We start from the raw sequence: 20,494 nt of genomic DNA on the forward strand, positions 1-20,494 counted from the left end.
TGAGAAACCAGTACGAAACATTATTATTCTTATATGGAAACATTGTGTATAAGGACAATATTTTGTACACAATATTTTCATTCTTTTTGTGCGGAAGTTTTTTGCACAAGAATACTATTTCATATTGGCATTTCGCACTTGTACGAAATATTGTTTTTTAAATGCGAATATTTCTCCTACTTGTACAAATTTTGTGCAAAATTTTTTGCACTTACGTAAAACGTTATTCTCATTTGAAGCTGAAATTTTAGCTGAGGAATGGTAAAATTTTCCATCGAAATAAATGTACTCTTTAATCGATTCAAACAACTGATCATCTTTCTTTTTTGTGACAAGGTCAGGAAAGACAAAAAGCACAACGTACATACTTTTAAACGGTTGTTTCCTGCTAAGTTCCAGCTTTAAACGGCTGTTTCCTTTTAAATTCCAGCCAAACAGAGAAAAAGGGTATATATATATCAGAGATTTTGAATTCAATTCTCGTTGTGAGATTATCTATACTTATTTATTAGCTAAAGTTCTATTTCTTTGTACTAAATTTATGAATATCTCTCATAAAAAAAATTATGAATATATTTTATGACAGGGGAAAAAAAAATCAGCCAAACACCCGAGCTTTTGGGTTAGGACCAAAAGAGGCCATCTGCGCGGTAGGAAGTCACTCAACCCGAGCTCCCAATTGAATCCGAATACAAGAGCTTAAGGAGATGAAAATACTTCGTTGTCGTTTGGCACAGGATCTCAGTTCATGAATGAAGTTTGCATTGTTTCTCTCAGTTTCTCGATAAGATTTGATCCTCATATACATACATACATATATATATATATATATATATATACAAATGAAGGGCACAGCATTTTCTGGTGTTTTTTCTATTGTCCAACCATCATTGTGTCTTTTCCCAGTGGCTCCCCATACCTCATTAATGGAAATTTCCTCGTCGATAAGACCTCAAAAATAAAAATACCAAGAAATTGCCATGTCGCCCAACTGCCCACCCGATTTTTGTCCTTCAAGAATTAAGTCATTGCATTTTATTTTTAAATTTTCGTTCATATTTATTTATTTTCTAGCCAACTAGAATAAGAGAAGTAACATCGGTCCATTTACTAGGAAGGCTCCCATACACGTTGTTTGATGAGGAAATTCAGTATTTTTTTTAATTCTAATAAATCTCTTCATATTTCTTTTGAGTGGTCGAATTGTGCAAATTCAAAGTAGATGATCAGGTCATGATGTATTACGTTGTCATGGAAAACACGTATCTTGAAAAAAGAGAAATGAACTTATTGATGCTAATAAACATTGTTGACAATTAAAATCAACAGAATTATTAAGCGGATATGTAGTAAGATTAATATTTTATTGTATGACTGTATCTGCTGGTTATTAATTTTATCAGGCAATTTGCAGGAATAATGATATTATTAACTTATTTGTTTTTTAATCTTACCGAATATTCTTTAATGTATTCTGCAGCCAAGTCAAAATTCATCGAACGCAACTTGTTTTTATATTTTGGATGAAGACATTGCTGGAAAAATATAATATATATATATGATACATGCAGAAACTTCTATTCCAAGAAAACTTCACCATAAAATCATTTTCAATAATATATTCTGCCCATCCTTACTTTCTGCACAATATAACCATTAAAAAAGCAGAAACCAACTCATGCACTATTGTATATATATAACATAGTGTACATATGTATGTATATGTTTTCCAAAGCGTAAGATTCCAAACTTAATCACCCGTCTTTGCTGCCGATTCTCTTGGCAATCAAACGTAAACTCAGTCATATATATAAGCAATCAATTGAATGAAAAGAATCCCGAATTTTCTTTCATAATTACATAAATAAACACACACATATACTCTTTCCATATAAGACACCGGGTAATAATTAGTAACACCTTCATAAATCAGCAGTAGAATCGACACTTTCGCCTCATTTCATATCATTTGAAGAATCCATTCATTCATATCAAAATATTGATGGTTTTAAACTCCACAAAGAAATGGGAAATTATGATAAAATCCGATATCCCTTGTCATTTTGCAGTCCTTATCGCAGACGCATTTATTCGGTGCAAATAATGTTCTATGTAATTTCCCTCTTATATGGACATCATGTGTACATAACAAAATCTCAATGATTAACATCTTCGGATTATTACTGATAGTGATATGTAATAACTGATATGTAAACCCTTTTGCATTTTCACAGGGCCTATCCTGTGGCGTTGTTGACCGATACTGGAACAAGAAACTCGATCTCCGAAACGCGAGTCATGTTTTGGTCGGCCTCTTTAACCGCCGGGATTGGGAACGTTATAGTTAAATAGGAGAGGTCCTCTTATGAGGGTGGATGGGTTAAATAAGAAAGGTAATGAGAGAGTAGAGGACAGGTCACGATGATTAGGATCAACCCTATTAAACCACAAAAGAAGCCCCTGTAGGCCCACCCCCACCCCCCAGCCAAATATATCCTCTCCCCTTCATCGAAACGCAAAGTTTCTTGGCACCTCAGCCATAGCGCTCTCCGCAGCGGAGGTCCCCCGGCGGCCTCTCGGGGCCGTGTGCGCCCCTGCCGCTATGTCTCAACTTCCACCCGCCCCTCCCCCACCCCCTCTTCCTCCCCAGGAATACGACGAGGAGGAGATCCCTCCCTTCCTGCTGTCGACCGCCCGCCTCCCCCCGCCCCCCACGTCCCTGTGCAAGCAGCGGTCGTGGTCCCCCGACATATCCCGGGACGAGGCCTGGGCCCGGCGGCAGGGAACCCATGGGAGCCGTCTGCGCCGTACAAAGAGCGTCACCGACGAGGACCTCGACGAGCTTAAGGCTTGCATAGAACTTGGGTTCGGTTTCGACTCCCCCGAGGTCGACCCCAAGCTGTCGGACACCTTCCCTGCCCTCGAGTTCTACTACGCGGTTGTCAACAACAAGCAGTTCAATGACGTCGCCCCGAAGTCGTCTAATTCTGCGGAAGCCTCCGACTCCTCCCCTATGTCTCCGGCCGACACCCCCAGCCACCACGCCATATTCACCCCCGGTATAATTCTTATTCAAACCATTTTCAATTTTCACGGGCCAACACGACCGACCCTTAGACAACAAGCAATTAGGAGACCACACATAGGATCGATGTCCCTTTTTTTTTTTTTGGTTAAAGAAATTTTACTTTTGCTTGAATTAATTTCCCTTCTCTATTTTCTTTAAAAATTCTTAAAATTGATAGGTTCCTTGTAATTTCTGTTATACGGTTCTTGTTTGTGATCTATGATATCTGAACTTAATCTTCGAGCGGATTAATGTATAATCTAATTATGACAAAAACAACGGATTCATCCGAACAAGTTCGACCTGTTTGTGCCCGATATGCATGTGTGCTGTCTTATTTAAGTTCGTACAGGATGACTGATGTTTCGATATCTCTGTGTGTTTCATGGGGCAGGGGACAATCCGCGGGTGGTGAAGACAAGACTGAGGCAGTGGGCGCAGGTAGTCGCGTGTTCGGTGCGGCAATCATCAGTCTGATCCCGACATGAAGTTAGTTGATCAGTTGTCGTCCGATGATGTGATGATTTTGCTATGTATAAAATCTCATCAAAATTTAAGCGGGCATCTTCGTCATGGGTTGAATGTGAACCTAACCGCAGTTGTTCATTCACCATAGTGGTAACCAGAAAGAGTCGGCCCATTAACGTCTTTGCCCACTTGCCCCTCTCCTTTCCTCTCTTTCCTTTTCTTCAGATATTATGTTTTATTGTAATTAATTTAATTATTGTGGGGCTCTCCAAATTATATATGATTCCCCCACCGACTGTCCGTTTGAAAAGTGATGTGGGGAGAAGAAAAGAAAAAAAAGCTAGAAACCAAACTGACGCGGGAATCGAACTTTGCTTCTCGGTTTTTGCTACGGCTCATGTATGTATAATTATTGATTTCTGCAAGGGCGAAAACGCGTGCCGAACCACAAATTGCATATATAGGGGATTCGTAAGTGTGAACATAGAGGATGTGTGCATTACAGGTAGAACGCGTATACATATGTTTCTAGGAGTTTTGTTTCTTTTTTAAGTGCTATGGTTTTAAAGATTATATAGGAGGTAGCTACTTTCTTTGTGTGAAAGCTTGGAAGAAAGGTCAAAAGTGGGAGGTTGTCCTTTTCCTTTTTTTTTTTTTCCTTCATTTTCTTCTACCCTCTGTTCATAAGTAAGATTCACTGCTAATGATATAGAATACATGAGAAGCCATTTTGTCCTGATTTAGCCTGCACCAATATCTATATATAATAAAGCAGAACGATATGTCGGACATGTCACATAGGATGTAGTTGATTCATGGTTGAGTGACTTTTAAAGGTTTCACCAATCATGATGCGAAAAATAACGTAATATTATTGAGTCACATTATCATTGTGAAAGTCATCTGATATAGTCTTAAGAATAAAATTTTTAAAAAATAATTATTTATTTATACGCGTTCTTAGCATATACATTAACAAAATATAAATTTTCATACTATACAAACTACGAAAATCTAATTTCTTTTAAGCATAAAAATATTCACTTAATTATTTTGTAGCACATCATCAACCTATTTGAGAACCAAAATTAAGAACTTTAATTGAAATAGGATTGCTAAAAAATAAATCATAGTTAAATATCAACTTTCTTATAACCAACTCTGTTAATGTAATCAGTGACGGATCTCTGTTATTCGTGAACATTTTATATCATGTATAAGCTTATGTCATAAGTGATAAGCCATCTTTTCAATACTAGCCCGTGGATAAGCACGGGCCTTACATCTAGTTAGATGTGAGGTTTGATACAGTCACATAGTATTTGAACCGAGGCTGATCCGACCGAGTTACAATATCCTTTCACCAAAATTCAACATCGACTAATGGGCAGGATAAGCCAATGTCCAAGCGGAGTTCAGCCTCATCTAAGCCTAAATACAATCCTGCCTAGCTTGCTCAACTGACAAATCTGACATCGACTTTTGTCACCAAATACTAATTCAACATTTTCCAATTCATGAAAACTGACAATATGTAAATAGTATCTTTTCAATTTTATTAGGTGGGTGCTGAGACGATAATTCAGAAGCATATACGGAGAAAGAAAAGAATATGATGAAAGAAACGCATGCTGGAGGCATATAGGAATCAGAAGATGCCCAAAGCAATTGTTTTATTAATATTGCCATGCACGCAAAACATCGTGCTTATTGATATATTATTGTAAAGAAAACCTGATCAAACTATCAATCACCACCAGTTGTCCGGAAATCCCCCACTTCCAATGTCGAAGTCAGCAATATTAAAATCAAAATTTAGCGTTTCCCATGATGAGATAGAGGAACCAACGATATTACTATTGTTATTGTTGTTTTGATTGTCATTGTTTCGTTGGTTCATGTGGTTTGTGAGATCACCATAAAATTGCTCTAGGGACTCAGACACTTGCTCGAGTTGTGGAGGCGAGAGCTCTTCAATCTTAGCCTCCCACCAACTAACTTCACCTCGGGCTGCTTTCCCGGCCCGGGTCTCCTTGATTAATTGTGCAAGTGACTTTCCGCGCTTTTTCTCGTCCATTAATCTGGTGAGGGTCTCGTCCAAAGTCTGGTTCAACTCCTGGATCCTCTCCCTCCGCTGGGCCTCCAAAATTTGCTGCACCCGGTCACCATCGAGCGGTTGTTTAGAGATGTTCCTATTGCAGTATCGCTCTAGCACCGCCATGATTGTTGGCTGCCCAAATGAGAAGGGCTTCCCTGTTGGAGAAAACACTACGATCCCGATTTGAGCCCCACACAATGTTGATAGCTCACACGCTTTCTTATAGATGCCAGATCTACATGAGCAAGACCAGACATATATAAGATGCTCTGTTTGAAAGTGACTTAGTACCGTGAGTTTTATGCTGTCGTACAACATATAATTGAGTTAGTTTATGTTCGAAATAAGCTGTCTAGGTAATGACACTTATAGGAGAATTTTATATGAACATGAATTATGTTCGACCGGACTTATATGAAAATGAACAGAACATCATAAAAAAAATTTGAAAAGAAAAAAAGCATAGATACATACTATTTGTGAGATTTTAATATGTAACACATCCCTTCTACCTACAACTGCGAATATTATCATCAAAATAGCTAGCCGGCCTCGTATTTTAACATCTATAAGCCACGCATGATACTGTTCATATAAAAGGTTATAAAATAATTTCATTGCCAATTATAAGTAATGGAATCGGTGTTATGGCACCATTGATGTGCAATTCTTCTGGAAATAATTAAATTGATCTTTCAAATTACAAACATGTAAGTGCAGCTTCTTGGTAACATGTCTTTGGGCTTTTTTTGTTAATCAATAGCAATATATATCAAAGGCCACGAAAATCTTATAAATATTAAATACCAAATATGCAATTAAAAATATATATCAAAGGATCCTTACCTGCGTTTCGAGAACGTGATCAAGCGAATATTCTCATCCTCTATCTTCTTTATCTGGATCTTCTGCTTGCCCCGAGTTTTCCGTCCATCCAAATCCATGGGTTGCATGATAAGTTTCAACCTATCTAATCAACGATAATCCATCCACAAACGTTCACTTTAGTTTTCACTACCATGTTTATAAGGGATTTAGATGCATATATATATATATATATAGGGGTTTGAGATATGGCTTCTATGAGTAAATTGCGTGGAGAAATGCATGCATGTCCAGAAACAGGTGCATTTTTCACCTAGGATTTTCTTTCCATATTCAGCAGGTAATATAGGTAAAATATTTAGTGGTGAAAAATGCCGAGCAATTATCCATCAATGCTCATCTCTTTCGACCGAGAGAGGAAAGCTTTTAGTAATACGTATTGAAATCAAAGAAAATTAATTCAAGAGAGTAAAGCGCGACACCCTCTGGTCAAAAGTCGCAAGTATTTTCAATTTCAAATGCATACTTATCTGAGACTTGGGATGATAGCAATGTACAGAATAATTTGGTAATCATGTGATTTGATTTTCTCCGGATGCATGTTTAGGTAAATATTAATACCAATTACGTACAATAATCATCTGCAAAATGCTATTTATTTTTGAAAATACTTAATGCTTCCGAGCCTGTTGTTTAGGAGCTTAGGCGTCATTTATTATTAAAAAGAAAACTTTAAAAATTACTTAGTAGAAAGGGAAAAAAGAAAAAGAAAAAGAAAAAGGAAAGAGCGAAGTTAGTGATTTTTTCAGGTTTTATATGAAGCGGGCCAACGGGAATATGAAATTATCCTTTAGACATATCCATCTTTTGGTGCATGTTATTGTGGATAGGATGGAATAGACATGCGTGCATGGGGCTGATAAGAAGGCAGTATGACAAATCATTATTGACTAATTATGATATAGTGTCACGAGCGACAGCTTGATCAATCTATCATCAATTTGAGTTACGGTTTGATCTATCTATCCTCTAAATGGACAACGGGCGAACTGCCAAAACCATCCAAATGGTGGCCTTGTCAAGATTTTTCTAATATAGTATCTGTTCTGGGTTAAGTTGATGATTTTGGCGTAGCTCTCCGGTGGGTTAAGGGTGGTTTATAGGAAACTTCAACAAGGCTCAGTTGAGTCCCTTTGTTGTCTATGCCTCGTAAGGCTACATCGGGGCTGGAATGAGGGCAGTTGGCAGGGGTGGCTGGCCCCGTAAATTGCCCTTTAAATTAGCAGCATCATATGGTAGGCCACTGATGACCTTCAGCAAGCGTAAGAAATTGCGAAAGAGTTTATTCTGCGACGAAAACTCTTTGAAAATCTATTAATATTTAAGTTGCTAAATGGCAGAAGTTAGTTACTAAAACCTAAAACAACTAAACTAACTTGGTTGCCCGTCAGTTGTGATGGCCAGTTGTTAAATAGGTTGGCAACTAAATATACGTGTGGCTGAAAAATAATTTAGGTATTAAAGATAATTTTTTCGCAATTAAAATTGACTAGTTATTTACTATGAATTACTTTATTGTAAAATGCACATAATTTATTGAGATTCTATGCCCAGCACAAACGTGTGCTTATTGATACACTTATTTTAAATTTAATAGGATCAAAATAACATCGATCAATCACAAGCATTCATCAGAGGAGCCCCATTTTTAATCTCCGGTTGGCCGATGCTATTATTGAAATCCATCGGTTCCAACGGTGGGTTAGTTGAAGCAGTCGCATTATTATCATTATCTTTTCATGCGCTTGATTAGTTCACAGTAGAACTGCTCCATAGATGTGGAGAATTTCTCGAGCTGTGGCTCTGAGATCTTATCAATTCGAGCCTCCCACCACCCTACCTGACTCTTCGCTGCATTTGCCATCCGAGCTGCCTCGATTAATTGCCTGAGTATCTTCCCGTTCTTCTTCTCTTCCTCTAGTTGGGAGTAGGTGTTTGTTAGGACTTCAGCCAGCGCCTGGGTCCTCTCCCAACTATGAGCGTCCATGATCGGCTGATCAGCATCGCCATTGATGAACTGCTGCTGGAGGCCGTTCTTCTTATTGAGGAACCTCTCCAACAATTCCTCAATCGATGGTTGCCCAAACGAGAAGGGCTTCCCTGTGGGCGAGAACAGACGAGCCCAATCTCAGCCCCGCATAGGGTTGCCAGCTCGCTTGCTTTCTCATAAATCCCTACCCTACACAAGTAAGAGTACATGCATAATATGCTCAGTTTGAAGGCGACCTGTATTGAGCGAAGGTAGCCCAGGAATGAGATGGGCAAGCATTCAGATGCTTTAAAGAAACATAAGAAGACATTTTAGTTTGCATACTGGCACATGTCAACGTGTTCTGTCGTTCAAACAAGACATGCTTCCTAATTAATTTGACAAAAACTGCGTGTAATGCCCCGCACTTATTTGCGGTTTGGTCGTACATGTGGGTCGTATCACACCTTTCAACGGATGTAGCAGGTTCTCACCATAAAAATTAGTCATGCTATTATGTGAAATTCCCTTTTTCATATATGTTTGACGTATACTTGGGGACTCATTGCTAAATCCCATCCATCTATCCCATCAAACGTGGTTCGTTTAAGCTGTTCGCCACTTGTTCCGTTTAAGTAAGGTCTCGGGTTCAAGCCCTTGTAAATGCAGAAAATCTATGATGAGAAAGTTTTACTCCTAGGTGGGCCAACCCTGCTCGACTGAATTAGTCGGAGCCAATTAGATTTCCAAATACCATAGTTCGCACCGAAAAAAAAATAAAACATTCATAGCATATTTGAAAAAAAAAACTCAAAGGGATTTAGCCTATTGGTTTAGGAGGAGCTTATGTATCAACCTGATTCTGGATTCGAAACCTCTTACAGCCACCTGAGCACTTTTGATGGGATTACCTGTTTTATGCGCAGTCGGGAGTTTACGGAACCATGTGAATTAATCAGGCGAAGTCCAGATACACTGAGTTAGCAAAAGAAAAACATAATTAAAAAAGAAATGCATGAAAGAAAGCATATCCACCTACGTTTCAAGAACTTGCATAGACGATTGTGGTCATTCTCAATCCTCTTTATCTCGATCTTTTGACGACCTCGACCTTTTCGACCATCCAATTCTATGTGTTCCATTAGTAACCTAGACTTTAAAATCAAGATCGATTGACCTAATCATGAATAATGTGCAAGCGCAAATGCAGTTCTCCTTCGCAGGTATATATAGGGGCCTCGATGGACAAGTTATACGGTGAAATATATACATGGCATGGTGAGCAAATGAGCAAGAATTTTAATTTCTACACTCCTCTTTCACCTAAACGAGAAAGTTTTTAAGAGGTAAAATTGCCTCCATAATTTCCATATCTGGCACTACTCTCAAAATAAAAACAAAAAATAAAACCAAATATTTAAAATTTGATTTTTAAAATCATAAATTCACGTTTGCCAAATTAAGCCAAATTGTTAGTGTTAATGTGACTGTTAACGGCTGAAATCAACCATGAACATGCTATTTTGTTTAAGCGACAAAGTGGAAAGAAAAACAAAATGTATAAAATGGCACAAAGCCGCCTGTTGAGGGGCTAACCTCCTCATCACGGTCGCTACCGATTGCAGTCATCTCCAACGATCTCGAGTATGAGGGAATGGTTGTTGTCAGCGACTCGGCTTGGCCACAAATTCGAAAACTTAGTGCGGCCCATTTGTCTTTCTTTATTAATCTGTTTGTCACTAAAAAAAAAAGCCACGTGGATAGGTTATGTCGGCAATTTAACAGTCAAATTAACGATTGAATTATTCACCCAAAAAAATAATAATTAACTGTTGAATTAATTTCGGAACAAAATTTAACATCATGATTTTAGAATGTTTTCTTTTATTTGGAAATCGCACCAAACAAACATGGTGATTTACATGTAATGTATCCTTTTAAAAAATAAGTCAATGCTCAAGCAACAATTTGTTTTAACCAATAAATTGATACTTTGTAGTCTACCAAAAATGGTCTTCAACACTTGTTTACCTTTTTTTTTTTTGTATGCACCACCTGGTATCTCGGAAGTTCAAAAAACACCAACTAATTCAGGTTGAAACCGGATCAACCCATTAAGTGATGAAATTATATCAATTATGGATTTTCTCAATTCATAATATTCGAACCCAAGACCTTGTTAACGTTGTGGAACAAGCTCTAATTTACCTTTTTCTCTTTTTTCGAAAAGGAAGAGTATCATACAAGGAAATAGAAATATAAAATATTTACACTTTTTGAAATGGGTCTTGGCCCTCATTTTCACCCCAAAAAAAAACACTTTTGCATTGAATTATATTGGAGAAAAAAGGCAATTCAATGTAAACAAGTTTGCTCGTTGTAAAGGGCACATAATATTTTGAGAGTTCTCCGTATTTGTCACTGTGTTTCCAGTTCAGTATCGAATTGTTATAGTACTTTCCTGAAACAAGTATTGCTCCTTGTCACATAGAATAATGTCAGGTACTATCTTATGCTTTCTTGCTTCTTGATTGTTTTAATAGTCCGCTGTATATTTCTTGCTAGCTAAGTACCAAAACACTATGTGTATAGAGCAAGTATTCCCCCAAGAAATCTGATTAATGATTGGGGACGTTCTCATTTACTTGTAAACCATGAATTGTAGTGTTGGTGGTGGCTCTTGTGTTTTTTCCTCCTTGGAGTAGAAGAAAAGGTGCACGCTTAAGGCATAAAGTTTACTTTTGTGATGGTCTTCCGTTTCAACAACATAGACTACATAATTGTTTGTGGTGATAATTCTAGAATATTTACGTTTAGTATGCCAGTACCTGGTGGATAAAAAGTTGAATTGAAAAACCATTTTCTACGATTTTAGATTGACAAAGCATTTTCCAGGTTTTTTTTTCCTTTTATAATTGCTGTCGTGTTCCCAAATGTCTAAGGAAACATATCAATTCTCTTATTTGGTAATCCGCAGAAGTCTATTGTTGCTTATGATAATGCAGAAAATTGGGCAGTATTTTTTCTTGGGTCTCCATCTTTACCTTCATATTCTGAAACCTGATGAGTTAGGATCTTACTTCCACAACTGATGGGTGCTTAATTATTTGCTATGTTGAACATCTATCTAATTTTCTTCTTGTACGAGGTATACGATGTATCAATAATATGTGAAAATATAAAAATTGCATTCAGTAATTTTATGCAGATGGTTGAAGAGTAGAGTAAAAGGAATTAGGATAAAGGATTTTCTCATTGCTTCAAAATGTAAACCTATGCTTCGATTCATTTTCACTTAACTTTAATGAAAGCCCCACAAGTATGAAAACTGATTGGCTGAAGGGGAACCAGCCAGATGGGAGCCCCAGTAAGATGAAGCAGACCTCCCCCATGCTTTATGAAGATCGACTGTGATGGTCCCCAACATCCCAACTGTGCAAATGGAGGAGGGGTAAATTGCCAGAAACTCAAGTGGGGAACTAATGGGGGCTTTGGTAGGTATGTGCAAGGTGGACAGCAGTGTCAATGGAAGCAATAGCATTAAGGGATGGTCTGCAGCCAGCTAAAAACTGCCAATGGAATCTGATCATGGTGGAAACTGATCCTGAGGTGGTTTTGAAAAGTTTATTTGGAGATCTGAAGGATACTCCATGGCAGATCAGACCTTTGCTCAGGGAAATCAGAGACTCCAGGTCTTTCATTGGGACTCTGCAGCTAAGTTTGGTGTGAAGAGAACCAAATAAATGTGCAAATTTGATTGCACAATTTTGTAAGTAGATGTTTCACTGTGAATTGGGTGTCATTATCACAATCTTTAGTGGAACTAATTTATAGACATTTGGAGAAAGAGAAATAAAGTGAAGAGGCATTCTTGGCCAAAAAGAAACACAAAAGAATTGATTTTTTTTCTAAATAATTAATTTGATTTAGAATAACAATCTTGAGTATCAAAAATATATTAAACTAGTTGATGATCCGAGCGTTGCGTGGGTGCAACTGCATAATTTTTTGTTGCAACTAATCAAAATAATTTTGCACGTTATGCATAAATAAAATGAAGTTAAAATCAATTGAATTATGTTAAAAACATCAAAAAATTACCAAAAATATTCACATCGACTAAGTAAAAAACAATATCTTACTTCAACATTAACAGGATGATACTTTGATGGCAGTGTAATTATCTTGAAATTATTAATAGTATATAAGCTTCTTCACAAAATAAGGCCCCGAATCAAATCAATATGAGATTTTCTTATAATTACATGCATCAATGAATTCTAATTTCATTATAAAAAATAAATTAATAATAATTTATTTTTTATTAACAAAATAATATACTTAGTCAAACACACACAATATAACCCTTTATCAAGGAAAATCATGTCAAAATTGATAATTTCATTACTTTTTTCGGTCCCAATTCTTTTATTATATGATAAACCATTATAGCGTCTCAAAATCTATTAAGGTATAAATTAAAAATAAATGATATAGAAAAACTTTCATCTAAATATGATAGTTCTAAGCAAATTATAAACACACAAAACAAATTAACATCCATTAAGAACATCCTAAACAAATTAATTTTATAAAAAAATAGATGAATTTGACGATCATGAATTTCAAGAAAACCTAATGAAGCCTAGTGAGATATTGGTGAAATCTTACAGATCGACCAAGTTGGTGTAAGATATTGGTGTTAGTATATCAAATAAACATGTACAATATATGTATATATAGTGTAAAGGTCATATAGATTAATAAGGAAATTTCCTATCGAATATAAAAAATTCAATATAATGAAATTTTTTATCTCAAAAAATAATAGTTTAAATTCCATTATATGATATATACAACATATATATAATTGGAAATAGTAGTCTAAGTCTCAATATATGATATATGCTGCAAAAACATATATTTCTAAAGTGAAGATTGTATGTATATGTTACAATATATATATGTTATTGGGGATATAATGTTTTTTATTCAATAAGGAAACTGTATATGTGCACACATTGATATATATGTATATGTTATTCTATTTTAACTGTTGTATAATATATTTAAGTTAAATGTAAACGGCAGCAAATTATTATATAAAATATGTTATCTATTTTATATTAGAGTTTTTACTCCATATATCCCATGGTTTTATTATTTTCTCAAATCTATCTCATGTTTTAAAAATTACCTAGAAAGACATATTTTTTACATATTGTTCCAAATTTATCACGGCGTTAACTTATCCGTCAATGAAACAAAAGTGGGACCTAAATCTATCCCGTGGTTTTATTTTTTCTCAAATCTATTCCATGATTTTAATTCTTTCTCAAATTTATTCTAGGCAAAGGGTCACAGTGGCAAGGATGGACTCACTTTCGTTCTATGTCAGCAGCACCGTTAAATGTTAATGGAGAAATTAACGCCATGATAAATTTGGAACTAAATGTAAACCATTGGTCTTTTTGAATAATTTTTAAATAATGTGATAGATTTGAAAAACAAGTGAAACCATGTGATATTTAGAGTAAAAACCCCTTTTATATTTAAGTTTAACTTTATTCGATTGTAGATAATCTATATATTGCGTAATATATATATATATAGCCTATTGTATATTTTTTCTCTTGTATATATTCTCTTGGGCCATACACATATAATCTATATATTCTACTGTATAATTAATATTAAAAGAAACAATAAAAGATTCATGTATAAGATTTTGAAGACGTTATTAGAACTCAACTAAAAAAAACTAATAATTTTAATAATATTGTAGTATATATCTAAAAAAAATTATCTTTTTGAATTAGTATGAAAAAATAATCCTAAACAAAGATGATGATGATGATGATGATGATGATTAATATTATCTCATTGTATGTAGTTATCTTGAAATTGTTGATGGTGTATAAACCTCTTTTACGAAGTAACAATCTGAACAAATCAATTTAAGACTTTCTTATGCTTGCATGCATGAAAGAACCATGATTTCATTAGAAACAATCATAATTAAATAAATAATTAAGTTTTGTATTTCAAAATATTATAATTAGTCAAAAATACCAAAACATATCTCTTCATCAAGAAAAATCATGTCAAAACTAATGATTTCATTAGTCATTGTGTTTACGGCATCTCACAATTTTGTTAATCTCACTCCAATTATTCATATGTCTTTCTCAGTGCCCAATTCTTTTATCATGTGATAAATTATTGTAGTGCCTCAAAATTTGCAATATTATACATTAAAAAAGATAAGTAAATGAAAAGTAAAAAAATTCAAGTATGTCAAACGTGAACATGATTTTAGTATGATGAATGATTTCTTCAATTCGTAAAAGAAAATATAAAAAAAAAATTTTAGGCGAGCGCAAATTCAAAGACAAAGATTTTTACCTTTGCTTCTCCGTTTGCCTGCCTCTTGGCTGGCACACTTGCTGCTTTTCCCTTTGCAATATTATAAACAAATAATATTATATAAAGCCTAATTTAATTGTAGTTAATATTACAAGAATATGTTTACCTATAATGTAAAGGGCAACTTTATAAATATTATAAACCCTCGTTAATATTGGTTTTCAACTCTACATTTCGCTACAATATATATAACAACAATTCGATTGCTACAATATTTTAATATTTCATGAATAATAGCTAATGTATATAGTTTACTGCATATTTTGTTCTCTTGTATATATTATGTTGGGCTATATGCAAATAATATATATCCCACTGCATAAGTGATGATGTAGTAAAGTAAGAGAGCTTCGTCTTTTATTTTCGATCGGCATGAAAATTCGGCTCATACTTTATTTTTATATGTATATAAATTAGGTTCGCTTTAGAAATGATGATGGATAAAAAATTTCAGCTCTTAAAGTGATAACTAGGAAGCAGTCGCACGTGCTATACTACTAGTACTAATAAAGGGGCACAAGTAGTGCCAACACGAGTGTCAAATCTGAAATATTTGGTTATTAAGCAAGAGTGTACACTACTACGCTACACCTTTTTTTCGGTGAACACGCTACATTCTTTTTGATAATACAATTAACTTAGTATATGTCTTTTTATGGGAAAAAATAAAAGATTGTAAGCATTCAAGTTATTACAGCTATCTAATTTCAAAAGTTAACCTTACCAGAAATGATATGATTTAATCTATATATATATATATATATATATGTTATTAATTTAGACTCCCACGTACCGTGCAATGAGAGACTTTCATTCTTTTAACAAGAGCCTTCCATATAGGCTTTTTGAGTAATTCCACGGCAAATGGTGAATCGTCCCTATATTAATGCATTATGAAAATATTTAAGATAAATTAATTATACGATAATAATTAGCTGACTAAAATATTTTTAAAAGATGAATATTAGTATTGAAGCATTTATTTATTGACAAATTCATATTTCAATTATTTTAATAAAAATATATATCGTTATTTAAGGTCTTAAAATAAAGTATAAAAAACACAATTATGGTAAAATTTACTTTTACTTATTCTACCAGATAATTGCTCCAACGAGTACAAATCATTTTCAATTGAAAATCAAGCAGTTTGCTTAATTAAACCAGCTATCTCGTGAGTTGCTTTATTTTATTTTTTGAAATAAATATCATAATAATAAGTCAATATATATAATAATTTTCTTTTAATTTAACATCTTCCAGTCAATGATTATAATACAATAGTATATATGGATACGTTATTTTTAGACATTATTTTTAGAAATTTAGAGATACTTACGGAAAATTATAATGAATGTTGCACTCAATATTCAAATAATACCTCCCCGTATAAATATTCTATTGAAAAAGTAATTACTGTTCTAGATTTCTAAAATGATAAAAACAAAAATAATTAAATTATAAGACATACAAATTTCTTCGTTATAATGTTATCGATGAAAAAACTAATATACACATATAACCTACATACAACATCTTTTGGTAAAAATTTTGTCCCCTCAAGCACCTTCTGTCCTCGGCTTCTAAACCCATCTCCAAACCTTGTCTAAGAACTGATCACGGAAATAAAAGAGGAGACGAAGAGGATTTTCAAAGCTGATCAGAAAAGGAACAGAATGGAGAACTTCGCTGGTTTTAGATATTTGATTTTCTTAACCATAAATTTCAGAGATTTCCTGTCTCCCTCTATCCTTCATTCTTGCCCCCAAAGACAAATGAAGAAGAAAACGTAATGAATCCAGTCGGAGAAGAAAATTTTGAAGCAATGGCCCTCTTTCGGTTACAAAAAATTGTTGAGGCATTGCTCTCGCACTTTCATACAAGTGTGCTTCCCCGAACTCAAACTTGTGTTCTCCTCCATATGGGGGTTGCAGCCGCTTACTATTCAACCAAAACTTTGGTTGAGACGGTAGTCTTTCGATAGGCTCCAAAAGGCTATAATTAAACATTCATATTGTCCATGATAAGTGGACAAAGCCAAACAATTAAAATTATATATTTGTTACCAAATAATAGCACAGTGGCGCATACTTTCATTTAATAATCAAAAGGTTTCAAGTTCGACTCAGTAGGAATACTCATGCATATTTCTTAACTATTAAGATTTATATTTCATTGTACATGGCCCATAAGCCTCCATCGTACCTTAGGTAACTAAGGTTATGTTATGAAACATTTTCTTTTATAAGATCATGATTTTTTTAAAAGAAATATTGTGTAGAATCCATTAATTTTTTATAGTGTTCACATCATTTGTGTTGTATATATATAATCCTTTTAAACATATGTATCCTTTCTTACAACGGATATCTAATTTTTTGAGAAATATACTTGCTTTTTTAACAAAATAAAAAATTCTCAATATTAATTTCAAGTTTAATTTCATAATCAATTTATATATTAGACTAATTTTGAATTGTTGGATAAAATTTTGCAACTAATTAATGGTATTAATGCATTATATTTTTATTTAATCACTATAAAAGAGACATATATATATATATATATAAAATTCATATAAAATTGGTCAAATATTTTTTGCTTAAATTTTTTAATTTTATGACGTTCTTATTTCAAATTTCAAATTTTTATCTTTTATATTACCATAAGTTCATATGTTAAAATTGTTTTAACCTTATAATAATAGAAATTAGGTTAAAATATAATTAAATATTTATTTGTTAGTATACTTAATTGTCATTTATTTTTTAAATTGTGTCTATTCTTATAGGCCGAGGAGATGTATATAACACATACAGAATTTGTTTTATTCTCTATATATTTAAATATAGTATGAAAGTACTTAATTTATTCAAGATTATTCGCTATTTTTACATTTATATAGTATTAATAAATTATATTTACTTTGTACGTATGTGAGGATATTTTTATAGTCAACAATATACCATATGAATTCTTTTAAATCCTATGATCACTATATGAATTATATTATAATAATAAGAAAGAATAGTTAACTCTAAAAGTTAACATTTTTTAGATCTATTTATTAATTATAATTACAATAATTGTGTAAAATTATATAAAGTGAAAAATTGCATTTTATTTCAATAATACAAAAAATTCAAATAAACTAACAAACATATAATTTTTTTATATGTCTAAAGAAATATACGATCAATTTCTGCCGATAATTATTTAAAAAAATTACCAAAGTATATTTTCGTATATATGTATATAGTATTTATTTAATTAATAATTATTTTGTTAATGTAAATTAATTGTATATATTTATAATTGTGCCACCATTTAATGCACTTGTATTCAAGTTTATATATATGTATATATAGATTATTCATTAAATTTTTCGAGTGGTCACACAAAAGACCGTGTCACTTTGTTATTTCGAAGCATAATATATAGCCGTAAGGGATGCAACATGTGAAGCTAAACGGTTACGAAGAATTCTATTGGATTTGCAACGGAAGCAGGAAGGTCCAACAATTATTTATTGTGATGACATGTCAACAATAGCTACGACCAAGGACCCGGTATTTTATAACAGCTATCGAGTTACGATATCACTTTATCAGAAATCAGATACAACAAGGCGAAATTTAACTCAAATTTATCAACACAAAAGAGCAACTTGCAAATATATTCACCAAAGCAGTCGTCACTGAAAAGCTTTAATAGTTTTGAAAGAGTGCGCAAATTGCAAATTAAGAGGGATGTTGAAAAATAATTTACTATTATGATATAATTGCTTCATGGTGAAGATAGCATACTCTAAAAGCCGTGCCACCTCCATTGAGAAGAGAAGTTCAAGTTTAACTTTAATATGACAAGTTGCTATACTAGTGGATAAGAATAAAAATCCAATATGAACTTTATGTTGCTAGTTGTCATCTTAATGGAAAGAAGACAAATCCAAATAGAATTAGTTATGCAAGTTGTCAATATGCATGAAACAACTAAGACCTCATCTATTCTACCTCCATAGGATATCTATATATCTGTGTGAAATTTGCTTGTAAAAAATAATGCTAGAGAATCCTAGAGATCACTAAAGAGTATGTGTATGTAAACCCATGTAATTGCATAAATGTGGATGTTCCTTTAAGAGGATACTTTTCTATTTCTGCTGCCCTCCAAATATCTCCTCATTGCCTTCATCAATTCAATAAACACACACCATCTACTAGTATTAAAGCACCCAAATTTTCAACAATCTCCACAAGAATAAGTTTTATTAAGATTGCCATGCACACCACAGACTCTGCTTATTGAGACATAATTATAAAGAAAAAGCCGATCAAATAATATCTATTGCATTATTCATCCCATCTGGGGATGCCTCATTCCCAATCTCAAAATCACCATCAATATCGAAATCGAAATCTATGCCTTCCAGCTCCCGTGGTGTGTCGATTGAAGCAGCCATGTTATCGTTATTGTTGTTTGGTCATCGTTGCTACCTTGTTTCTTATGTTTCATAAGATCATCAAAGAATTGCTCCATTGACGCAAATCCTTGCTAGCGTTTCGGTGTCGAGAGTGCATCAATTTGTGGCTCACACCAACCAACTTCGCCCCTTGTCACGTTCTTTGCTCGGCCCGACTTGATCAACTGCTCGAGCGACTTCCCATGCTTCCTCATGGAATAGAGTTTTTTTTATTATTATTTTAATAACCCCGTAACCTCTAGTAAGCACGCACTTAACCATAAAATCTAATAAATAAAGACTAGAAAAAATGGCATATGAATAAAACCAAACTCGTTGGGATGGAACCGAACTCATCGGGACATTTTGGAAAAATTCTGATCCCATCCCACATACTAAATTTAATGGATGCCTACAATTACGTGATTATGTGAGATTGTGTCGTATGTTAGTACTAATTTATGACACAATCTCACATATATAATCCCGTAATACCTGCTTCCCATACCATTTGCTCCCAACCGCTATTGCAACTTAATGGGTCACCACGAAAGGAAAGATATAATGCACGTACAAGCTTGTGATTGAAGGATAAAGCCAATTAATCTAATGTGCTTAGACTAGATGTTGCCCCAAGCATCTCAAATATGTGGTCACGTCATTCCCAAGGTAGCTTCTTTTAACTCGAACATCAGCTTATGTTTGATTATATATACCAATATATAGCATAACTATATAGATACTATGAAGGGCCACGATCTAAAAGAACTCAAGCGAGCTGGCTACCCTCTGCGGAGCTGAGATTGGGATAGTATTGTTCTCACCAACCGGGAAGACCTTCTTATAGGACTCCGACAATCGATGTGGTGGTGGAGTGATACCTCAATAGGAACATCCGCAGGCAACCGCTTGGACATGAAGGTGTACAGACAATCTTGGAGGCCAGTCAGAGGACAGGAATCAAGGAACTGAGAGAGAACCTAAACGAGACTCTCTCCCAGTTAGAGGCCACGAGAAAGCGTGGGAAGTCGCTCAAACCGTTGACCAAGGCGGGTCAAGCAGAGAACGCAACAAGTGGCGAAGTTGGTTGGTGGGAGGCGAAAATCAACGCATTCTCGA

The 20,494-nt window shown here is 34.2% G+C and overlaps 2 protein-coding genes and 1 pseudogene across 2 annotated transcripts; 1 reads left to right on the forward strand and 2 right to left on the reverse strand.

Annotated features, from left to right (window-relative positions):
* The first annotated feature begins 2,475 nt into the window (after positions 1-2,475).
* Positions 2,476-3,845, forward strand: LOC116201917. Its single transcript, XM_031533376.1, has 2 exons — positions 2,476-3,059; positions 3,462-3,845. Exons 1-2 carry the CDS (start codon positions 2,603-2,605, stop codon positions 3,542-3,544), a joined length of 540 nt encoding a protein of 179 aa, XP_031389236.1. The 5' UTR covers positions 2,476-2,602; the 3' UTR covers positions 3,545-3,845.
* A 1,291-nt stretch (positions 3,846-5,136) lies between these two features.
* LOC116200339 (agamous-like MADS-box protein AGL61) lies at positions 5,137-6,577 on the reverse strand. The gene is made up of 2 exons (XM_031531197.1): positions 6,480-6,577; positions 5,137-5,868 (listed from the first exon to the last, which is right to left on the reverse strand). Exons 1-2 carry the CDS (start codon positions 6,575-6,577, stop codon positions 5,286-5,288), a joined length of 681 nt encoding a protein of 226 aa, XP_031387057.1. The 3' UTR covers positions 5,137-5,285.
* Positions 6,578-8,177: 1,600 nt separating this feature from the next.
* LOC116200340 lies at positions 8,178-9,629 on the reverse strand (annotated as a pseudogene).
* Positions 9,630-20,494: the final 10,865 nt, after the last annotated feature.

Source organism: Punica granatum, chromosome 3 (assembly GCF_007655135.1).
Source record: "Punica granatum isolate Tunisia-2019 chromosome 3, ASM765513v2, whole genome shotgun sequence".
NCBI lineage: Eukaryota > Viridiplantae > Streptophyta > Magnoliopsida > Myrtales > Lythraceae > Punica > Punica granatum.